Source organism: Etheostoma spectabile, unplaced genomic scaffold (assembly GCF_008692095.1).
Source record: "Etheostoma spectabile isolate EspeVRDwgs_2016 unplaced genomic scaffold, UIUC_Espe_1.0 scaffold00569331, whole genome shotgun sequence".
Lineage (NCBI taxonomy): Eukaryota > Metazoa > Chordata > Actinopteri > Perciformes > Percidae > Etheostoma > Etheostoma spectabile.
The window spans coordinates 112,382-135,588 of record NW_022605066.1 but is presented as its reverse complement, the minus strand read 5'-3'; the positions used below and the strand labels follow the sequence as shown (position 1 = coordinate 135,588).

Below are 23,207 nucleotides of genomic sequence, written 5' to 3'. Positions count from 1 at the left end.
TGACATGTATTTAGTAAGACGTATTGTCAGTAGATGTTACTGAACCATTTCTTGTTAAACATTATCATTGTGATTTTTAATGGATGTATTCAAAGTAAAACTGTTTCAAATGTTCCGGCTGGCACCAAAACACTTTTTTGTGTTCAATGTGACTTAACATTTCATGGTATGCAAGAGCATTTTGAAAGAGAGCTTTACACAATTAGGTGTTGACATATCTCTGTAATTAGATGTTCGTTCTCTTCTCGAGGGGAAACGATTACTTTTATTTGCCGTGGCCCAAAGGTATCCATGTTGTGTGGGAATTTGTCACACTTAATGCCAAGAAGTCATTGTTTCCGTTATTGATTTTTCTGTGCCCAGCCATACGTACTGTTTTCCCCTTGGAGTAAGGACCTTGCGAGAGAAAATAAATAAATACATTTCCAAAATGTTTTTCCACTTGTTTTTATGCAGTGTACACATCTTCGAGATTTTTTAAATTTGTTTATTGAATACTTTTTCTTTACCACATTAGCGGTGTGGCTCTAGGCATGGCAATATTGGTTAGTTGTTCAGTTCACCACGTTGATCTAAAGCAAAATTACTTTACAACTATTGGATTGATTGGATTCTACACATTCACGTCCTCCCGCATGATAAATTGTAATAACTGGTGATCTTCTGACTTTCCATCTAACTAGGTAAAAATGTATGCATCCAATACTGAGTTTATGACAATAGCTGGAGAAGAAATGACATTCCCACCAGCCTCAGCTGTACTTTATCATGTAAAACTAAGATGGTAAATGTGTTATTGTTATTATGAACAAGGTTGCATGCAACATTTATAGTTCAAAGCTCTGCTCCGTTACTGCAGAGCAGCTAGCGTGGCTGTAGACTCCAGACTTAGTTTTGTCTTTTGGGGAAATGGATGGGATCACTAAGAATAAACAACTTTCCTAAAACAGATGTAGTGGTAATTGACCAACGGTAAAAATAATAGAGGTGAAAAAGAGAAATAAAAGAAAATAGTGTCAACATTGTTTGTCATTTTTAGTTACTTTGCGATTACTTTCATGACCAGTGTTTTAGGGTGAGACTCTTTGTGTGTTGAAAATTAGAAAACACGGCTAAAATTCCACATAGCAAAATTAGACACTGTAGACATGTACATGATAATGTATTCAAGCAAACACCAGGCTATGTTGCTGGCACAATAAAATAAATAGAAGTTGACCTTGTCTGTTCGCTGAGCTGATGGACAATCCTGGTGAAAGCATTTTTTTTTTTTACTGTTTATTCCGACATTTTTCTCATTCTGCATCTCAGAAGAAAAACAAATGGACCACTCAGCAGATCTGACAATGAGGACTTTATTTATATGAGAAATGGAACTGGACCTAAAACTGACTTCTGGTCGGTGAAAATCTTTTGCCCGCATTTCCAAATTGACAACCATGTTGAATATTCTAAATTGTTACTTTTAGGATCAAGGTCCTGGGAAACCTGTGTGGAGTTCCGTCCTCATTTCACCCACTTCGAGGCTTGCTCTAGGCTGAAAAGTGACTTGGAGTGGGGGGTTTTTGTGTTCTGTGTTTGCAGTCTGTGGGCCTTGCTGTCTGCTTATAGTGCTGTTGTTGGGACGAATGCAGTGATGAACCATATAGGACTGATTTCTCCCTGTGACCAAAGAAATACCCTCTTTAGAGGATTTTCAAAATGGGTGAGGAACTTTTTCCTGTTTGCATTGCTTCATTGTTTCTTTGTGGGGTTTTTTTTTGGAGGAGAAGGATGAGCCTTTTACCTGTGCAAAATGAGGATAAGAAATGGAGGGCAGAGGGTTGTTAATCTACAAAGTCAAGATCTGGACGGATGCAAGCACCTTAACAGAAACCATTTTCCGTTTATGGATAATTGTGTTTTGCGCCGTTTATCTCTGACATCAATCTGCACTCTGCCTTCATCCACCTGCCCGTCCTCTACCAAACCTCTGTTCTTTGTGTCATCATTATGTTATATGTATATACATACATACATAGCACAAAAGTCCACACATGGCCCTACATTTTACAGATGCATCATTAAAAAGAAACTCCCTATTGTTAATTTTGTCGGTCTTTTCTGTTCTGTATCTTGTCACTGTTTTACTATTCAATATGCCAATGCTACAGACTAATTGGTTAAACACCATAAGTGAAGGAAATAAATAGACCTTTGAGTCTGTGCTTGGGAGAGATAAAGATTTTCTTTAGCTCGATTCTCATGAGGCAGTGATCAAAATGATTTGCGTCCTTTACAGAAAGATCCATATGTTCACACTCTGTGCTATTCAGTGGAGCTGCCACTCAACGCTGAGTGAAAATACATCCCTCTTATGACGGTTTTGATGGAACTCTGTAGATTATGGTTCAGGAAATCCATCAGAACTGTACCATGAAAATGCCAGACTTGATTGACTTGTGACACCATTAAAGGAAAAGGAACAGGCTTTTAAATGAAAAGCTTCTTACCAAATAACATCAATAGATGTTTCTGCAAATTGATGCAAACTGGATTTATGGAAATCCATCTGACAATTGTCAAATAGTAACTGACTATTGTTTAGTTTGTCACAGTTTCTGATCTTAAATGACCTTAAGATAAAAATGGAGTGCTTTCTGTGTAGTGAATCTAATTTGGCCACTGGAGGCTATACAACTTTAATTTACATGTGAACTGCTGTACAGCTGATAAATTCTTTTAAAGTCCATTATTTATTTATGTAATTTATGGTGAATTCTGTTCAAGACTCCCATTTTCCCCATACTGAAGATGCTGTATCATTCACCACTTTCATATAATTGACACCACCATCAAATGGACTTGAATGATTTCTTTTTATTATTATACAAGTGTAAATACTCTACAGACATGATATTTGATCTAATAACTGTTACGACTTTATATAAATTAGCTTCTGTTGTTGAGTCTCGGAAATACTTCAAAGTTGATTTGTTTTTTAAAGCTACATGCCAGAGAAAAAAATCAATATTTTAAGCACTCGACTCCATGAAGGAGTTCTCAAGAGACTAATTTAAAAAGAATGATCAAATCTGGTGCAGCAGAGGCTGTAATACATTTCCCATAATGCATTTTTTAGGGTAAGACCCACACTGTCTATTAAATGACCATGACATTCAAAGTCTAAGCCTCAACTTTGCATTACAGGCTCTCTGTTAGATGTATAGTCTCCAAGTCAAAACTATGTGGACACCCCGTTAATACAACCATATGGTTTTATTGAACACATGCATCCAAAACCCCGGGCAGTTATATGCTGCTATAACAGTGTTTTCACCAGACTTTAGTTCACATACCTCCTCCTCAGCAGCAGAACACAAGTGTTGTCATAGTACTACCCATGACGGCCTAAAACAATCTTGTAAAATCAGTTGAGTTTTCCTTTAATAATGGCTCTTCTAATCAGATTTAAACAGATGAAATATATCAGATCAATGTGCATTGCCATTTTTCTGTTAGTTGGATTTTGGTCCAGAGTAGAAAGTTAGGTCAGCAGCCAGGACATGTTGGCATGAAAATGAATTTGGATACTCATGTTCCACAGAGGGTGTTTCTTAGTGATTTTGCTAGGCATATTCACACTCCTCATAGTATAAAATCTTTGGATTTTCATGACCTTATTACCAGCTGCGTACATCCTCACGTAGTCTGAGATCAACAGGCCAGAGACTATTAGTTGCCCCTCTTACACATTTTAAAACTAGGGGGGACCGCTCATTTCAAGTTGTTGCACCTAGGTTGTGGAACGCTTTGCCTCCTTCCATGCGCTGCTTAGATTGTGTGGAAAATTTTAAAACTCAGTAGAAATCTCTGCTTTTTAAAGAGGCTTTTAACTAGATGGTAGGGTGGTTAGGCTGGTCTTATGTGTACGTGTTATTCTTTTGTTTTTTGTGATGTATTGTATTTATGAGAGTTGTTATATGCTTCCTTTTGTTGTGAAGCACTTTGTGATCTTCATCTGAGAAAAGTGCTATACAAATAAATTTGACTTACTTACTTACTTACTTACTTCTTTTTAGCCCCACAATGAGATCAAACCTCCTTTTATTGTCAGTATGTTTCTTGCGCTGTCCAACAGTTTTAATGGTTAGGTGTAATGAACATTGCAGTCGTGAATGACAATTACTGAGGCTTCAGACTTTTAATCTTATTATTGAATTGATTCTCACTCAAGGTGGTCCTTAAAAAACACATTTAATACATTTCCTGTAGAAAACGTCAAAATCCTGAAGTTGAAGAAAATATTATGCAGTAGCTACGGGTATATTTTTTAAAAATGTCATACTTATCAAGAATTGCTAAGCTCAAAGTTGAAATATAAAATGACGACATCCTGAGAAAGAGACAATTGGCGCTGATGCATTTGAATGCTGATGTGTTTGCACCTCTGTTTAGACTGTGTCACTGTGAATGACGGCACTGCCTTCCTCACACCTGACACCCTCCGCACTGAACACTGGCTGAGACCTGTGGCTATTCATCAACTTGTCAGCAGCAGCAGACATCCATCATCCACTCTCACTCTGCATGTCTGTCTTTATCACACACACACACACACACACACACACACACACACACACACACACACACACACACACACACACACACACCTTGAGGGTACTGAGGAGATCCCTTTAGGCTGACACATTGCCTGGGCTCTGGGGATATTACATAGGTATGTGTGAACGATGAGGCCACTAACCATCTCTGTTTGTTTTTATTTCCTCTAGCTACAGTTATGTTTTCTTCCATATTCTAACAGGAAATGTGTGAAAATAGGAAGAAAAAAATGCTGATGCCAGACGATGGCCTATTTCAGGTCTGAGAAGAGCACTAAAGCTTGGCAGGCTCTGGGTACGCATTATTCATTTTTTATGTTATTTTAATTTTCACATAAAAGAAAATCTCAGCCTTAGATGCTTGGGAGAACGCCTAATTTTTGCCAGCTTTCAGTGGGAAAGTAGCAACTGGAGCAAGTAGAGAGGAGAGAATAAAATGTAACCAAAATATAATGAAAATTTAAATTATGAAACATGGTATCTATCATAATGTTAACAAGCTCATGAATATTACATCAACGGCTCAGTTGAAGAGATATATACTGCGGTGGCACACTATTTCCTGTCTACCCACCTTGTTGGACCGCAGTAGTGGAGGAAAGTATTCAGATCCTTTACCTAAGTAAAAGTACTAATACCACACTGTAAAAATACTCCGTTACAAGTAAAAGTCCTGCATTGAAAAGGTTTCTCTTTTTGGGTTGTTTAACATATGATAAAACATCGTATTTTATAAACTAAATGTGTTTGTGTGCAAAAATCTTAATTTGGAAAGTAAGTAGTAGCGTAACTGAAGCTGCCAGATCAATATAGTAGGGTAAAAGTACAATATTTACCTCTGAAATATAGAAGTAGAAAGTGTCTTGAAAAGAAAGACAAGTAAAGTACAAGTACCTCTGATTTGTAGCACCGGACTTGAGTATATGTACTTAGTTACATTTCCCTGCTGTTGGACTGTAAATAGTACATGTTTAGTAGTATTTTGTTTTAATGCATGATCTATTTTTACCAATTAGCACTGTTACTCTTGTGTCTTCATGTTCGGTTTTCTGTGTTCTGTTTGCTCATCTCCCTAGATCAAAATGTGACTGAAAGCTCCAGTATAAATCTTTTAAATCTACTTTGAGTTAAGAATCAGATGTGTATTGCCAAAGTAATGTGCAATATATGATATAATCAATAAAGCAAAAATCATTGTCGGACATACAAAAAGAGATTTTAAGATATTTTAGGGAAATAATTATGAAAGTTATGTTAGTTTAACACAAATATTTCTATTTTGTAGATGCTGGAAATCATTGCGTTGTGAATGTACCATATGATAACGCTGATGTGATCAAACATGCATTTAAGTTTGTATGTGGGTGTACAAATAAATGAGACTGACACTTTTATGCATAGGAACAGTATAGGTATACAGGCTATCTATTTTAGAATTTAATATGACTTCATTCAGTTCAACTCTGAATCAAAAATATGTCCAAACACTCTTTCTTCTGATGAGTTATCACTACAGAGCATCTTTGTCTTTTTCTGTGATGCTGATGAGAGGTTTTCTTTACCCAAAATGCACAGCGACAAAGCCACGTAAACGTAGAGAATCATCAGCGCTGTCTGTTGCTAGCCACCCCTGCTAACTGCATAGTTTCACATCTGCATACTGCTCATCATAGGTGTCCACATGATGCTACACTTGTTTGGGTAGGTATTTATTAATACTTGATACTCAACTGACTATCTCAGTTTGTGTGTTTTGTTCAGGTTGCTAATAGCTAGCTGTTAGCTTCTTAGCTTACGTTAGCTGGAAGAAAATGTTGGGAAACAAGCTACCAACGGTGACTAGCTGGCTAGCCTGGACGGTCTGGTGTAGCTTATACTGTAAACTGGCCGCTTACCTTTTCAGAAAAACTGTAGAAAACCCGAACCTTGTAGCTAACTAATGCGCCAAGCGTTCGGCTGAGTTTTATGTCAACAAATGTACGTAAACCCATGTCACTCCTTAGCTACAGACCCGCTGCTCCTAACGTTAGCGAGTTAGCGTAAACGTCTTTTCAATTAAATTCAGTCGAGTTACATTTTTAATTGAGTTTCAAAATGAATGTGCCAAAGCAACACAATACAATGTGTCCACATATTCGGACAGTGCATAATAAACAGTAATATCAACATTAACAGTAAATTAAGATTGGTTTATGTTAATTACATAGTGTGTGTGTGTGTGTGTGTGTGTGTTAAGCAACTTTAAAGACCCCCTATTATACTCCTTTTTGTTATTACTCTTGGGTTTATCTGTAATATGTTTCCATGTTTTAATGTTGTAAAACTATATAACACACTAAAAGGCCAGAAAAATCCAAAAAGTATAATGGGAGGCTCTTCAAGAAAACAAATACTACTACTACTACTGTAAATAAGAGTGACTGAAGGAGATTAGAGAAGAGACGGTGTGTTTCAGGCTTTAGAAAGCAACAACTGAGTTTTGCGTGACCCATTTAGGATGACTTGCAGACTTGACATGACTCCACACTTCTGACATTTGTCCACAGTTTTAATTGCTATTAGCACAGCTGTATATTGTTAAGCATGAGGGTTATAAGTTATTGAATGCAACTCACTTCAGTTGGTAGTGTAACAGCGTGGGAGGCGGAGCCTGCTGGACCTGGGCAGGAGATGTGACCCATGGCCAGAATATCATAGCTCATAAAAATGCAGCGCAGTGACGATACAGACATTTTATACACACAACGTGTTTAACTCTGCTGCCCCGCCATTCGACCCTCGCTGGATCCATTTATAATGAATCAGCCGTCACTCTGTGAGTAGCATATACGTCCATTGTACTCCCTCTCTCTCCCTAGCTCCTTTAATCAGTTATTGGTAAAAACAGGGGAAGGAGCTTTAAAAATACATCAAAGTCTATTTCAGAGAGCTAATTTTCAGCTGTATGTCTATACAACATGCAACTTAAGACACAAGAATGTTGCGTAATATGGATGTGAAAGCATTTAGAAATAGCCTATGTGACTATAAAATTTGTTTTGGTTAAACAAATAATCGTGATAATTAATGGTGATCTCAATATTGATCAAAATAATCATGATTAACATTTTGGCCATAATCGTGCAGCCCTACTCCGCTACCAAGTTAGGTCATATTGGGGTGAATGGCAATAAATGCTCTCAAGTGGGTCAGCCACTTACAATTAGATTATTTTCATTATCAATGAATCTATTGATTATTGGTAAGTAATTTTGTCTGTACGAAATTGTGAAAATTAGAATTTGCGGTTCATTACTTAAACCTTTGATTGGTTATCACAAATGTGGCAGATACATTGTTTTTGGTAATTTGTTCATCTATGCTATTATTAAATATTAAAGATCTCACACCATGCCCAATTTTGGTCAAATTGAACATTCTCTTTTATCTAGACATGCATCTAAAATTAAGAGCCTTGTTTTGAACAACATTCAATATGTTATTGCTACACTCTCAACGATCTTTATTCCCTTTTTCTGTCTGTTTGCAGGGCTACAGTAAGATTGCCAGAGCTGTAAGATGTCGATGGTGGTGTTCGCCTCGGTGGTTCGGGTCCGGGATGGCCTGCCTCTCTCTGCATCCACTGATTATGAGCAGGACAGAGAGCTCCAGGAAACCAAGAGGCATCTCAAGGGTCTCTCCAAGAAACTCAGCCAGTTCCCTGACCGCTGCACACTTAAGACAGGACCATACAATGTCAAGTATGTCATATGGGATGTTAATTTTAAATTTCCAATGTTTGGTGATTTTGAAGAGACCCTTAACATGCAACTCACACATAAATTAAACCGCCATTATTAAAAAAAGGATATCCAGTTATAACTGTGGATGACTATTTATACTTGCTAAATTTTCACACACACACACACACACACACACACACACACAGTGTGGAGAACAAGTATTTGATACACAGCTGATTTTGCAGGTTTTCCTACTTACAAAGCATGTAGGTCAATAATTTTTTATCATAGTTGCACTGTAACTGTGAGAGGGAATCTAAAACAAAAATCCAGAAAATAACATGATTCTTAAATAATCATTTTATTGCATAAGTATTTGATACATCAGAAAAACAGAACTTAATATTTGGCACAAAAACCTTTGTATTTATAGAGATCATACGTTTCCTGTAGTTCTTGAACAGGTTGGCACACACTGCAGCAGGAATTTTGGCCCACGACTCCATACAGACCTTCCGGTTTCGGGGATGTCACTGGGCAGTACGGACTTTCAACTCCCTCCAAAGATATTCTATTGGGTTCAGGTCTGGAGCCTGGCTAGGCCACTCCAGGACCTCGAGATGCTTCTTATGGATCCACTCCTTAGTTGCCCTGGCTGTGTGTTTCGGGTTGTTGTCATGTTGGAAGACCCAGCCACGACCCATCTTCAATGCTCTTACTGCGGGAAGGAGGTTCTTGGCCAAGATCTCGCGATACATGGCCCCATCCATCTTCCCCTCAGTACGGTGCAGTCATCCTGTCACCTTTGCAGAAAAGCATCCCCAAAGAAAGATGTTTCCACCTCCTTGCTTCACGGGATGGCGTTCTTGGGGTTGTACTCATCTGTCTTCTTCCTCCAAACACGCTAAGTGGAGTTTTGACCAAAAAGGTCTATTTCTGTCTCATCAGACCACATGACCTTCTCTCATTCCTCCTCTGGATCATCCAGATGGTCATTGGCAAGCTTCAGACCTGCGCTGGCTTGAGCAGGGGGACCTTGCGTGCGCTGCAGGATTTTAATCCACAATGCTTTAGAGTGTTACTAATGGTGTTCTTTGAGACTGTGGTCCCAGCTCTCTTCACGTCATTGACCAGGTCCTGGCGTGTAGTTCTGGGCTGATCCCCCACCATCCTCATGATCATTGATGCCCCACGAGGTGAGATCTTGCATGAAGCCCCATGAGTGGGGAACAGGAGTGCTTCTTAAAGAAAAACTAACAGGTCTGTGAGAGCCGGATTTCTTACTGTTTGGTAGGAGATCGAATACTTCTAGATCTACAGACTATCTAGAGTCAACTGTGAGAGACTACATCTCTCACAGTTGAAGTGTACCTGATGATGATAAAAATTACAGACCTCTGAATCTTCTATTTCTTCCGTCTTATATTATGAAACATTGTGTGTGATATCTGCTCTTGAAAGATGCTATATAAATTAACTTTAGAATCAAAATCATAAAATAAAATGATCCAAGCAAGTTACACTTACAAGGAATTTGCTTTGGTTGTTAGTGCATACATAAACATTTAACATTTACTTACTTACTGTAGGTGAAATACTCAGTACACATCAGTAAATTGTGTGCTTTCAACATTGGGAAACTAGAGGCCACACCATTATTACCTTCCTCTGATATTTGTGTGTTAGCCATTTGCTTGATTTCTGAGACACTGCAGCTACACAGTGACGTGCTGGTATTTCAGAAATGCCCTCATTCTTCAGATATATTCTATACGGATGTTGTTTCTTTGCCAAGCCTCATGATAATCATCACATCTACCTGTACTGTTTGTTGTCATTTTTGTTTCACATCAAATTAGATGTAACCGACTTTGCATTCAGTTGTGCTCTGAGCTTTTCAGATAATGTAGAAGTCTTTGTATCCGGTGAATTTAATTTGTGCTCAGCGTATCAATTAACACTGCAAGGCCAAAAGATAGTTTCTGCCGAAGTGCCTATGAATGTAAATGTGGAATTTTTTAATTAGCTGTGAATGTGTAAGTTTTAGGCAGAAATGTTCTTAGTGTTTACTGTATTAAGACCAGCAACCATCAGAATGAAATACTATTTGTTTCATTTTTTTTAATAGTCTGCACTGTATTTAGCTTGGTGTCCTAATTACAGTTCCTACAGTTTCTGTTAAGAGTGCAGTGCATGAAAGTGTGTGTGTGTTACCTATTCTGTCCCATAATTGATGATCTGAGAATAAACAAAAGTGTGTGTGTGTGTGTGTGTGTGTGTGTGTGTGTGTGTGTGTGTGTGTGTGTGTGTGTGTGTGTGTGTGTGGTGTGTGTGTGTGTGTGTGTGTGTGTGTGTGTGTGTGTGTGTGTGTGTGTGTGTGTGTGTGGTGTGTGTGTGTGTGTGTGTGTGTGTGTGTGGTGTGTGTGTGTGTGTGTGTGTGTGTGTGTGTGTGTGTGTGTGTGTGTGTGTGTGTGTGTGTGTGCGCGCGCGCGTGTGTGTGTTTCAGTTTTACAAGTGCACTGGGTGTTGCATACCTGATGGTGTGCACCGCAAACTACCCCAATGTGCTGGCCTTCTGCTTCCTGGACGAGCTACAGAAGGAGTTTATTGTCACCTATGACACGAAAAGAACCAGCAGCGCTGTGCGGCCGTACTCCTTTATTGAATTTGGTGAGCTCAATGGAGTTTCAAAGCATGTTTCAGCTTCATTAATAATACAGGGACAAGGTACCTTCTACTAGGCTCAACAAAACATATTTTGAGAAATGTAGGAAACTGTATTAAATTAAAAAAAAAAAAAAGAAAAGGTTTAGGGAAAGTATAAAAACATATGACATTTAATAACTATAATAAAATTACTTCCTGCAAACAGCCTACCACAGAAGATTAGTTTTATTTCCTGTGATATTAACCACCTTGTTGTTGTGCTGACTTTCATTCATCAGACACCTTCATCCAGAAGACCAAACAGCGCTACAACAGCCCGCGTTCGCTGTCCACCAAGATCAACCTGGCTGACATGCAGACAGAGATCAAGCTGCGACCGCCCTACCTGCTCTCTCCTGAGGAACTGCAGGCTATTAATGGATTCTCAAATCACACGCCCCCTAAATACAAAGGCATAGGTAGGACATGAGCTGTTGCCACACACATATACAGTACATGCCACACACATACATCATCCATGTATACAAGAAGTTTGCTTTTATAATGCTAATTACCCAATTTCCCATTGGGGATCAATAAAGTATTCTCTTATTCTCAGATGGTGGCACTATTCAGACTGGTAGCACTGTCCTTTGTAATCTAATAACAGAAAGGTCACTTGCTGATTTCCTTAGAATGCTGTATCCTTACCTGTAATTGTTTATATCACTTTTTAAACTGTTGTTGTTTTAGACAAGTTCACATCAAACCTGTAGTAACACATGCTTCTTGCAATAAGGTCTAGTACAGTCACTCTTTCCCGTTTGTGCATTTTTAGTAAAATTATATTGTACTGTCCTGGTTTTGTGGTGTAGAGCATCAGCACAAATCTTATATACCAATATTTAATAAATAAAAAGTCCATCTTTCCGTAGACTGTTATCTTGCTGAATGATATCAAAGACTCATTATTTTTCCAAAAATATTTGAAAACCGGAAAGAAACTTTGTTAAAAAATTAATTAGACCAATAATACAAAATTTAAAAAAAAAAATCCCAAGTACAGTTTGCATCACATAACCCTTTTGCAGCATTTATTTTAATAATTACTTATTACAAATAAATAAGGGTTAATTTTGGGTTTCCTCATTTTTTCTTCACTTTGAGGTGTGAAGCATTTTCTAAACTACCCTCGCCGTTAGAGGGGCATTGTTTATTTTAAACTGCAGTGATCTGTGTATTCTTGCAACTGGAAACTTTTGGAAGCAACATGAAATCTGTGTAAATTCAATTTGCTTCTTTTATGAGCCTTAAGGGTAATGCATGATGGTCATTGCTTAGTCAAACTTAGCTCCACTGCTGCGCTGTAACTCAGCCTTCCTACCCCTCAGCTCCTCCAGACAACCACCCTCTTCCACCCACCGTCACACCTCAGCTGCCCCAAGCTAAGCAGTGCCACCTTGGGTCAATTAGAGCTGTTGTCTTCCTCCCTGACATCCTCGTCAGAGCAGCAGTCCTGAGGGATGTATGCTAATCGCATATTAGCGATGCATCACTCTTTCTACCGTGCCAGAATATTTTGGAAGGCAGAAAATTTAAAAGCAATAAATGCTTAGCTTTTTATTGCTATTCAAGGATTTATTGTTTTATCCTGCATATAAGTCTTTATCAATAATTACATTTCAGAAAATGTATGTTTTGTCCTTTGGAAAGTAGATTTCTTCTTAATGTATTTGTAGTTCATTTGTCAAGGCAGATTTTTCTGAGCCTATATCATTGTCCTTTCTCTCTTCCAGCTCCCACACAGATATTGGAGCCAGTGACTCTCCCAGGCATTGTGTCCTGTGTGCTCAGTATCCTCTGTGGAGGCCTTAACCTGCTGCGAGGAGTCCATGCTATAGAGAGTATACTACAGGTCAGGGCGTAACTGAGATCACATTCAAACAATTCTGTTTCTCTTGAAGGGAATGTCTGATTTCCTATGACCTAGGTTTTGATTTTAATAGTTTCGGCTGTCCATCATATTGGTAAAAAACTAAAGTTCATTTTCTGAGATCTGGAAATGTGACAATATTCTACACCGTAGTCACATTTGTCAAGAAAAACAGCAGTCAGATGATCATACAGGTTTGAAAAAAACCTCCCAGGTTAGTCAAACTTCTGAAAATCTGAAAAAAATAACTGTAAAATGACTACCAAACTGTTTGTTGTAAACCCCCATCACAGTTTACAGAGCTACTTTCTGGCTCAACTACTGTCCTGTATCATTGTAGTTGTTCACACAGTTTTCTTGTGCAATGACTTCAAGTCCAACTAAAACTTTCAACTTTTTGTTCCCGGAGAGCAATTGGTTATGCAGCAAGGTATGCATTGTCAGACTACTTGTGTTTGACTTTATTGTCACAACATTGTCATACAATGCAATAGTCATAACTGACCAAAATAAGAATTATCATTAACCTGAATTTTCAGCATGCCAAATGCTGTCTATTCTGTTGTTTGATGTCACATCAAATTCCATCAAACTAAATGAGACTGAATGAGGGAAAAAAAAAAAAATATATATATATATATATATATATATATATACTGCTTTTATGATGCCTTGTCTAGATATGGATGACTAGTACTAAAAAAAGAAAAAAATCCTTTTTCTTCCTTTTTGCAGAATGACGATGAAGACTTTAATTACGTGATTGCCTTCTTCCTTGGCACGGCAGCCTGTCTGTATCAGGTAAGTGATAGTCTGCGGTAAGAGCAGCCCATCACTGGCTGACTAACAGCCCTGCACTTTACAGCTCAGCAGCTTGTCAGCTAGACTAACATTAGCAAAAGCTCAATGCCTTTCACCCTACTACCTTCTCTAAAACATTTTCATCAACTCCGTAAGTGCACCTCCTGGATCTAAATGGATCACCACAAATTGGTAGACTGATGGGGTGGAACAAAGTTATCAGATGGAATTTCTTACTTGCCAGCCATATTGTCCCATGAAGGACATTAATAATGAAAAACTTTCATGTGTCAATGTCAGTCACACAGTGTGCAGCATTCAAATTCTTCTCTGCTGTTCTCCTTTCAGTGCTACCTGTTTGCCTACTTCTCTGTCTGGAGGAACAGTAAGTCCTTCCTGGCGTTTGCACTTATCTGTCTGTCCAACATGTATCTTTATGAACTGAGGAACGTGTGGCAGATCCTCTTCCATGTGGCAGTTGGGGGCTTCATGACACTGCAGATCAGACTGAGGCAGCCACTGGGTAAAGCGCCAGACTACAATGTCTGACAAAAACCTAAAACCGAAAGAACAAAAGGGCCTTCAGTCAGATGGTCCTGCACATGTCCTGGAAATACAGTGGAGACGGCACTGAGGACAAAGTGGAAACAAAAAACAGTCCTCCCACTTCAGGAAGAAAAAACATAAAATGTTGCAGCGCCAGTGGACAGCTCTTGGTGTGGACTTGGAGGAAACTGCCTGAATCACTAAAGGATTTTATGGGGTTGACTTGGGGAAGTTGTCTACTCCCCAACATTTTCTGATAAAGATATTTGCTTTTAGTTCCTTTCAGTGCAGCCATAGTTTAGGTCGGAGTCCTGCATGTGTCCAATTTTGCAAAACTCATACTCTCCCTTAGGGGAAATAGGTCTTGCAGCTGGGTTAAAAGAACACAGAGACGTAGGCACACAGACTCAGGTACAGAAAACTTGATAAAATACAGCAAGTAAAAACAGGAAACCTTGAGTATGCCATGGCTAAAACATCATAATCATCAGCCCCCAGTAGTTAAGGAAAACTATCATCACTTGCACTTTAGTAGTAAGTGACGCATGGTATGAATATTAAACCTTTCGGTACCAGATTTCCAGGTGTTATTTTGCACATCAGATAAATTGTATGTTGCCCTTAATTATTTGACCAGACATTTTATGACAGCTTTCAGTACTCGAGCTACAGTGCAGACACATTTCTGGTTGTACCCAAATTTGAGGTACCCAGCCCTGTTATTTCCTTAAGCTCAGCCAACAAGCTAAGTAGGATTAGGCCAGGCTTAACAGATGTTTACCAGTATACAGTTGAAATTAAACACAGTAATCTCTATTTTATGTTCAAACTGTGCATAGAACTGTTATGACTGATACAGTGACTTGGAAAGACGAACATAAAAGACTGCAACTGGACATTAGGTTAAATTTATTGTACAGTTTTTGGGTTTTCCCTCCCGTTTTAGTCACCCACATCCAGGTAATCATGCATGTTTCTTGTGTCTGTTACATGCACTTTTTGAACATGTACTTGTGTGAACCTGACCGGTGCAGGACTCTGGTTTAGGTCTTTGTTTAAAACTATGCAATGCTGCGTTGTGTGTGTGGGGGGGGGGGCTCATTTCAGTTTTATGGGTATTCTATATAAGGAGCCAATGATTTTACCTTATTTTGCAAAAAATTGTCATTTTGTAGACAGTTAATTTTGCTATTTATTTACTGACTGATTGTTCAGACACATGTGGTCAGTGACAATTTATAAAGATTTTGTTTTATGATTGCTCGATTTTATTGTTTTATTTTTCTTTATGCAGACCCGCATCTAGTTGTCACAAAGTAACTTCTGCACAGTCAGTTAACATTCATATCCTAGTTCCACACCCACGCTGCCTAATGGCATATGTCAGTGGCAAGGGACTGCTTATTAACAGGTTTGTGTTGGAAGCTGTATAGATGTGTCGCCGTGTTGCCGAAGCCTGAGGCAGCCAGGATCATCTCAGCGTGTTTTCCTTCCACCGAGCCCAACGGTTCCGGCATGGTTGCGTCTGCCACTCAAAAAGACATTTTCTCATCTTCTTACCCTTTTACCTGTATAATGGATGTTATTGTGGTGTTACATTTACCATAATTACAGTCAGAAGAGGCCACATCCATTGTTATTAGGCAGTGTGAGATTTGTTCAGGCAATTTGATAAGATTTCCTGGCTTCCTGCACAATTCCAACAACATATAGCAAACAACTGGAGAATAGTAGAGAATTGAGTCATGTCGTTATTGTTCATTGTTCTTGAGAAGCTCAACAGTTGTGCCAGGATTGTCATAACATCTTTTTCATTTTTTTTTTTAATAATCTCTCTCTTACTGGAAGAGGTTAAAAGTAAAAATGAAAAGCAGTATGTAGCTCCACTCCATGTGCATCTGGCATCTGCACTACAGATCTGCCAGGGGACTGCTGCAACACTTCAGCCTCGTATGATTCATCCTCATGCTCTCTGAATGTTCTTTTGCTTTCCAACTGCGGTACCACACCTACATGACCTAATAGCTCTTTTTACAATATGGCTTAGACTCAATTGCATTTGAATTGAGCTTCACTGGCTCAGATTGTTTGTGTTCACATTCTCCTTTTCCACAGCAGTCACAGTAAATGTGTAGTGGGGGTGTGTTGTGTAAAATAGGAACAGTGAAATTGAGGTATTTTATACTGATTTATCCAAGTATGTAAAACGAATGTAATTATTATTTTCAGGTCTTTGGATTGAACTGCTGCAACCCTATTGTATGTATTGTTGTACAACGTTTTCACATTAAAAACATTTATTTTACAAGTTCCCCAGTCATGATTAGAATATCCACATATTGTAAACAATAATGTCTGTCTTATTCAGCAAATTAAGATATGGAAAAAAGTGGATTTGATGTGAACTGGAAAATGTGTTTGAACGCTGGATTTAAAGCATATGAGACCAGAAGTGCTTGAGTTTTGTCTAGTTTCTGTTACACATAAAACTGCATTGCTTCATCCTAATGATATCCGGTCCTCAAGTCCACTTGAAACATTTCTATTCTTGTATTAGGACTCATTGACTCTGAACTCAACTATGGAATATTAAAAAAAATCTGGAACATTACAATGCTATCCTTTCTTAAACGTTGAATGTGCTTTTACACTCAAAGCACTGCGGGTGCTTAATGAGGCGTTTGATCAGATCTGATGCATGTTACTGTGGGGGGGGGGGAACCTGAATTATGAAAAAAATGGATTATGTATGGATTCCATACATAAAGGGGTATCAGATCCAAGGCCTGTATAATTTAAAATTAACATGTACCTATCCTTGGAGGCTGGAGCCTCCAGCATATGATAAAGGAGCAGTGGAATTTCAGCTTTAATTCCCCTTGCCTAGTCATTTTTTTGAGCAGCATGACATTCAACAGATTCCCTCAGGATTGAGTGACAGCTGAAACATTTCTCAGGAAGCACTTTTTATTTCACATGGTATTATGAATTTTGATCGTAATTATTTGTGGGTGCCTCATTTTAAGGAACAACAATTTCCTCCAGATGGAGATTAATGGTGCGGGAATATGTATTTTTTTCCTGTGCAGGAAATATGTGGATTTTAATAACAAATAGATGCTGCAGGTGTGAATTGCTACTTGAAGTGCAATTTCAACTTAACATGCCACAAGTAAATGTCAGTGGTGATAATGTTTTTGTGGCACAGCTCACACAGTCAGGGGCTTGCAGGTTGGCTATTCCAAAAGTTCAAAATCATTAAGTCTGAGGATGTTTGCTCCATCATGTGCTTGAGTTCCACTGAGAAACGCCTGTATTGTTGTTACTGGCTGCAGTACAGCAGCCTTTTACGCCCTTATAGACTATTCCAGAAATCCTTTATCTTAAGATGCTGTATTGAAATGGAGAGCATTTAATTTATTTAAATTACCATCCAGCAAATATTACAAGTTATTGAATTAAGACCCTTATTCATTCCTAATGTCAGTGATTTTACTTTTGTATGAATAAAGATATTAAAGCTGTAATGGATGAAGTAACACTCAGGGTGCTAATCAGCAGATTAGCATTTTTACTTCCCTCTCTTTCATCACATATTACCAGTAACCATGATGATGAAAATAAGACAAAGGACCCCATTTACTAACCAAGTGATGTAGTGCTGCTGCCACCTGTTGGTGAGTCGTGTGAAAACGTGAAAGAATCCAAAAGCTGAGGGCTTTTAAACACTGGTGCATTAGACAGCATTAACAGGGGGATAGTGTCTCACTGAAAGCATTTCATACTTCCACTACAGATGCTATATGGCCAAAAGTATGTGGACATCTGAGCTTTACATGCATATGTGATTGTTAAGTATATTTTAAAAATAAAAATAAACTATTATAGACTTGACTTTGAGCACAGAGGCATTGTCATGTTGAAATGCACTTTCGCTCAATTTTCATTTTGCTTCAGTACTCCTGTACAAAGGAAATGTACGAGAGTCTGCTAGGACCCGGCTACCAAACCTTCCGATGTCCACATACTTTCGGCCGTAAAGTTTTGTAATATATAAAATACTAGCTTTTATGCAAAACCTTTAACTTTGCTACTATAAGATTATCCTGAGAAAGCAGCATGCAGAACTTAAACAGGCATTCATCTAAATCCATTAATTGAGCTGACAACCGAGGTTGACTACGCAGAAAAGTATCCAGAAGAAATGATGTAGTACCTGTAAAACATCTCAGCAGTTTATTGGACTGTAAAAAAGAGCAGTGTTTTGCATGACAAGAAAAACAAACCATGGTTTTGCCTCAGTCTTTGTCATCGACGCTGCCTCATCTTGTCATGTTATCATCATGAGGACCCTTAGGTTTAAAGAGAAGAAGAAGCTCGCCTCCTCTTAATTTCTACAGCTAAAAAAGAATCCACTCAGGCACCTCATAGCTTCACCCCTTATCTCTGATCCAACCGCTTTTGTTTTCTAATGGCACATTTCTGCACAATAAACGGTAGATAAAGTGGGTTCACAGGGCGTAAAATGGCAATGCATTCTATGAGTCAAATGGCATGAAACTTATAGTTGTAGTAGTGGTGTTTGAAGATAATGGTTCCAGCAGTACACTACATTAACAAAACAGAAACCACCCAAGTGGACCAGGGCAAGGTTCATTGCATTCTACGGGCTCAAAGCAGCAAACACATTGACTGAGTTTCTCTTTTTCTTTTCAAACAGGAAACTAAAAGCAATTTAAAAGGTGGCAATATACATTGGCATTTATCTCATGAAAATACCAAAATCATCAATGAATTGATCATACCAACAAGTCTCGCCTGTGTAGTAAAACCCGGATAGATCTTATCATAGAACTCCGTTGTTCATCAATTTTAAAAAGCTATTACGAGTTGTTTAATTATATTTGCATTCTGATTATGAATCATAGAACTAAGTGAAACAAAGTTTAAATTTACAAATTCCTAATTCTGACTTTAAATACCTGACCTTTTTTTTTTTTTTTTTTTAAATAGAACAATCACATTGTTTTAAAAATCCTCTTAAATTTAACGTTTGTAATTCCACCTATACATTTGTTTTTATTTTGGGATTCATTTAAAGTAATGTGCGGTGTGTGACCTAAAAAAACATTTGAAGTTTTACCCACAGAGCAGCAGGCGCTCTGATTGGCCAGACTCCTGCCAACACATTGCAGCAGGCCAATCAGAGCTCCAGCAGTTGCCCTGTGGGTTTTACTTCTAATTTTAAATATTTAATTATCTTTTAATGTTTAATTATCTTTTTTTTATTTATTCAAGACTTCATTGTGCCTTATTTTGATTCAGATGTATTATCAATTTATTAATGGATTCTAATAATGAACACTGTAAAAGTCTGTACTCCATTTACTGTACTTCATTTGGAGTCAACTAATGTAGTGCACCAAATGCGTATTAATTACACAAATAATCCTAACACATGCTTTATTTGCTCCTGTAATGTTTACAGTGTTTTAAAGGTTTATGTCTTCACAAGGATCAAATAGGCTTGTGGCTGAGGGCACAGTGAGCATCGAAGTCAGTCAATCTCTCAACATTTTGATGATTTTTTTTTTTTTTTTTTCATAAATTAGGATAATGAGTTGTGTTAACCTCATCGTTTCCGTCTCAAATTTGCTATATTCTGTCCTCAATATTCTCAATTAAAAACTTGACATTGTCTGGACATTTACTGATTCCTATACTCTGCAGAGACAAACAGAACCAGCAGTCGTGTTGTTTAGGTGGTAACATAACATACAATAATCAGAAATCACTTAAATCAATGAAACCACAAGTAATACTGAAAAAAACTGCTCAGATAAAAAGGGCACATTTCCACATGGGCTTGTCTGTCCCTGTCCACAGGATGAGCATCATCACCATCGTCAGTATAGAGTTCATATTAAAGGCCTCATCGGAGATCATTGGACATTCATTGGGTCGTACCATCTGATTGAGCAAGCAAGAAGTGGTTGCGGAGCGATGCAGTAAGAGGTGGACGGCTGAAAGCACTGGAGTGCAAAAAGACAGATGCATTTATGACCTCTAGTCGGTCATTAAAAGTGCGCACCCACTCGGTTTGACTGAAATAATCAGTAGCGCAGTCTTATTAGCAAACGGTTAACTACCTGCAGATCAGTCATGCTCAATTGGGTGAAAAGAGCCAGAAAGACATGAGAGTGATACAGTATGTACATCTGAATATGCATTGGTGTTTATAGATAGCTCTCTAATATATTAATGTACAAAATATAGAATCTTAAAATATCTGATACGGTTTGGTGTTCTGAAGTTAAAATACAAAATGTTGAAGATAAGAAAAAGCTCTTCAGTGACATCCTTTGTGTTGTCTGTGTATGTGCTGTTGATACTGTAGTGTGAGTTTGTAACTTTATAGATCTGATGAAGAGTTTTCTGTAAACACGGTGGAGCGGTTTCTCTTTCGCACTCTTCCACGATAAGACACACTTACTGCGACTCCTCCGTCAGTCTGTAAATTACTGAGGAGATCAGATATTCAAGGACGGATAGTGCTGCAGTGCTGGCTGAGTGTCCATACTTGAGAGATTTGTATCTATACCACGACAACATGGACAAAATGTGTTTAACATACAGTACATAAAATCATATACATACACATAAAACAGTCTGTGTTTTACGGGTACAAGCTAATAGAATTTCTTTGATAACATTCTTCCTTTAGGACCTGGACCTACACAGGTGGCAACATCTGTCTTTATGCACTGATTGGACATCTTTGGTCTCAATGGCAAATTCAGGCTAGCAAGGCCTTTCCCACTCATAGTCTCCTCGGCATGCTGAGCTTTGGGAGGCACTTTCTCATCCATCCCCGTTGTGGCCTCAGTAGGTTTAAGAAAGGACTGGCGCTTTGAGAAGGGACGCTTCAGTCGGTCTCAGTCCGCCATAAGCTATCAGAGGTCCGTGAGCCAGCTTCATATTTCAGCGGCGGAGTTAAGGCGCCTACCGTGGTGTGTCTATTGGTCGCTTAGTTGAGGTTAACTGCTTGGTGGTCCACTGGTGAGAAAGTAGGTCATCATCTCTCCTTTTCCTTTGACCGTGACCAAACCTCTGTACTCCAGTGTGTAGTTATAAGAGCTCAGTACCTGGTACATGTCTGCAGTCACCTGAAGACAGATGGAGGAAGGGACAGTGAGTTGAACAGCTTATTTGTGGTTCATATCAACCACTTTTCTATGCATTTAAAATTATTTGTTAGCACTGTTCCAACTAGCGCCAGCGAGTAGGCACTGCAGACTCTGACCCTCGGATCTATTCCCAGTCTGGGCTTTTTTTTTTGAGAAGAATTTGCATGTTCTCCCAGACTTTCTTCTACATACTATGACTATTTTTGACACATATTATACTGTCTTTTTTTTTTTTTTTAATCAGTTTTCTCAACAAACTATACTATAACTTTTTATCACTTTTTTCAACATACTATACTATGACTTTTTTTGAAATTCTATACTATGCTTTTTTTCATCACTTTATTCGAAATGCTTTTTTTTACTTTTTTTAAAACACACTATATATGGACTTTTTTTAAAATACTATACAATAACTTTTTCTATATGTACGACTATTTTTGACATTAGTTTTTAATCCCTTTTTTTACACATATACATTTTTTTTTAATATACTTTTTTAGTAGTCTGTATGAAAGGGGAAGAGAGATCACTTAAAATATATGTTTTACAGTTTTTAGTGTTTCATCGTAATCATATTTGTCCCTTTTCGCCTACGAAGAGCTCCTTGTTTGGTTAAAAGAAATACAGTGCAAGTTATGAATATATATTTTTTTGTTTATGCTTCACCTGTCATTCCGCTTGGTTGACAAACATAAATTACATGATGTAAAAAAAGACCCTTTCAGCTCTTTTGGTTTTTGGCTTGTCTGTATGTGAATAGCAAATATTAGCGTCCACGAATGGATTAAATCACAGTCCCAATCGTAATGTGCTGTTGCTTTGTCACTTTCATGTTCATTAGGAAGCAGTGGTGCATAGTGGCCCCCGCGTAAAGAAGGTGCAGTGGAGACGGGTGAGAAGAAATTAAACGGTTCCATCTGTGTTCAAAATAGCTGTGAGTTATTGAGCTTCAATGATTTCACATCTGATAGAGCAAAACCAATATGACAATTTTTAATGTCCATTCTTCCTCTTGAATAAACCTTTTTTCTAAATCCAGCCGTCAGCCATGTCTGAAGGGCAGTTTTTGCAGAGTTTATGCACATCAGATGAATTTCTCATTTTTGACCAGAATAGCTTGGAGCTAAATCCAAGATGGCAAAAATAACACTAACAACAGTGATGAGCTCTGCAAATGCTGCTTTAATGAGTCATTTTAGATGTGTTTTTTTAATTTAATATCCTAAAATGAGTTAATATTCTGTCTAAGGACTGCGTTTGTACCAATTGTTTAAAATGTTTTTGACATTTGTATTGAGAGAATGCCATTTTTATGACCACTAAAGTTTAACTTTGAGGGACAGTTGTTAAGGATTGTTTAATTGCTGGCAGGACTTGTTTACTGTCACCAAGCTCATGGCTCCGGGAGAACGGTTGACTACTATCTTTATTAATTTAAGGATAGGATTTTCAATTGCAAAGTAACATTACCTAACTATCTATTCTAAAATCATCTAAACTACTTATTTTGCGAAAGCTACATTTTATTTTCTAGCTCTCAAATGGCATGTTCAGAGAATATCTTGGCAGTGCAGTGTCACACTGTACCTGGATCCTCTCTGGTACACCTGTGCTGTCCATGCGACTCGCCACGTTCACTGTGTTCCCCCAGATGTCGTACTGAGGCTTTCTGGCCCCGATCACCCCGGCAACCACAGGGCCAATGTTGAGACCTACAAAATGAAACAAATGAGGAAAAAAAGACCAAACAAAGTACTTAATCACTACT

General features: G+C 38.2%; 2 protein-coding genes across 2 annotated transcripts in view; one reads left to right on the top strand and one right to left on the bottom strand.

The window, feature by feature from the left end:
• The first annotated feature begins 6,154 nt into the window (after positions 1-6,154).
• Positions 6,155-16,751, top strand: LOC116684810 (vesicle-trafficking protein SEC22a). Its single transcript, XM_032510242.1, has 7 exons — positions 6,155-6,302; positions 8,131-8,341; positions 10,830-10,993; positions 11,269-11,448; positions 12,766-12,884; positions 13,638-13,703; positions 14,052-16,751. Exons 2-7 carry the CDS (start codon positions 8,160-8,162, stop codon positions 14,250-14,252), a joined length of 912 nt encoding a protein of 303 aa, XP_032366133.1. The 5' UTR covers positions 6,155-6,302; positions 8,131-8,159; the 3' UTR covers positions 14,253-16,751.
• Positions 16,752-18,889: 2,138 nt separating this feature from the next.
• The window catches only part of LOC116684799 (adenylate cyclase type 5), an 80,808-nt gene continuing 76,490 nt past the window's right edge, over positions 18,890-23,207 (bottom strand). Inside the window, exons 20-21 of the mRNA XM_032510228.1 lie at positions 23,027-23,151; positions 18,890-21,415 (exon numbers count right to left, since the gene is read on the bottom strand). Of these exons, the coding sequence (XP_032366119.1) occupies positions 21,287-21,415; positions 23,027-23,151 (254 nt within the window). The 3' untranslated portion in view covers positions 18,890-21,286. The remainder of the gene's footprint in view (positions 21,416-23,026; positions 23,152-23,207) is intronic.

Coding starts and splice junctions, on each gene's coding strand:
- LOC116684810 (XM_032510242.1), top strand. CDS start 8,160: ATGTCGATGGTGGTGTTCGCCTCGGTGGTTCGGGTCCGGGATGGCCTG. Junction 10,994..11,268: donor GTACTCCTTTATTGAATTTG/GTGAGCTCAATG, acceptor TTCATTCATCAG/ACACCTTCATCCAGAAGACC. Junction 11,449..12,765: donor CCCTAAATACAAAGGCATAG/GTAGGACATGAG, acceptor TCTCTCTTCCAG/CTCCCACACAGATATTGGAG.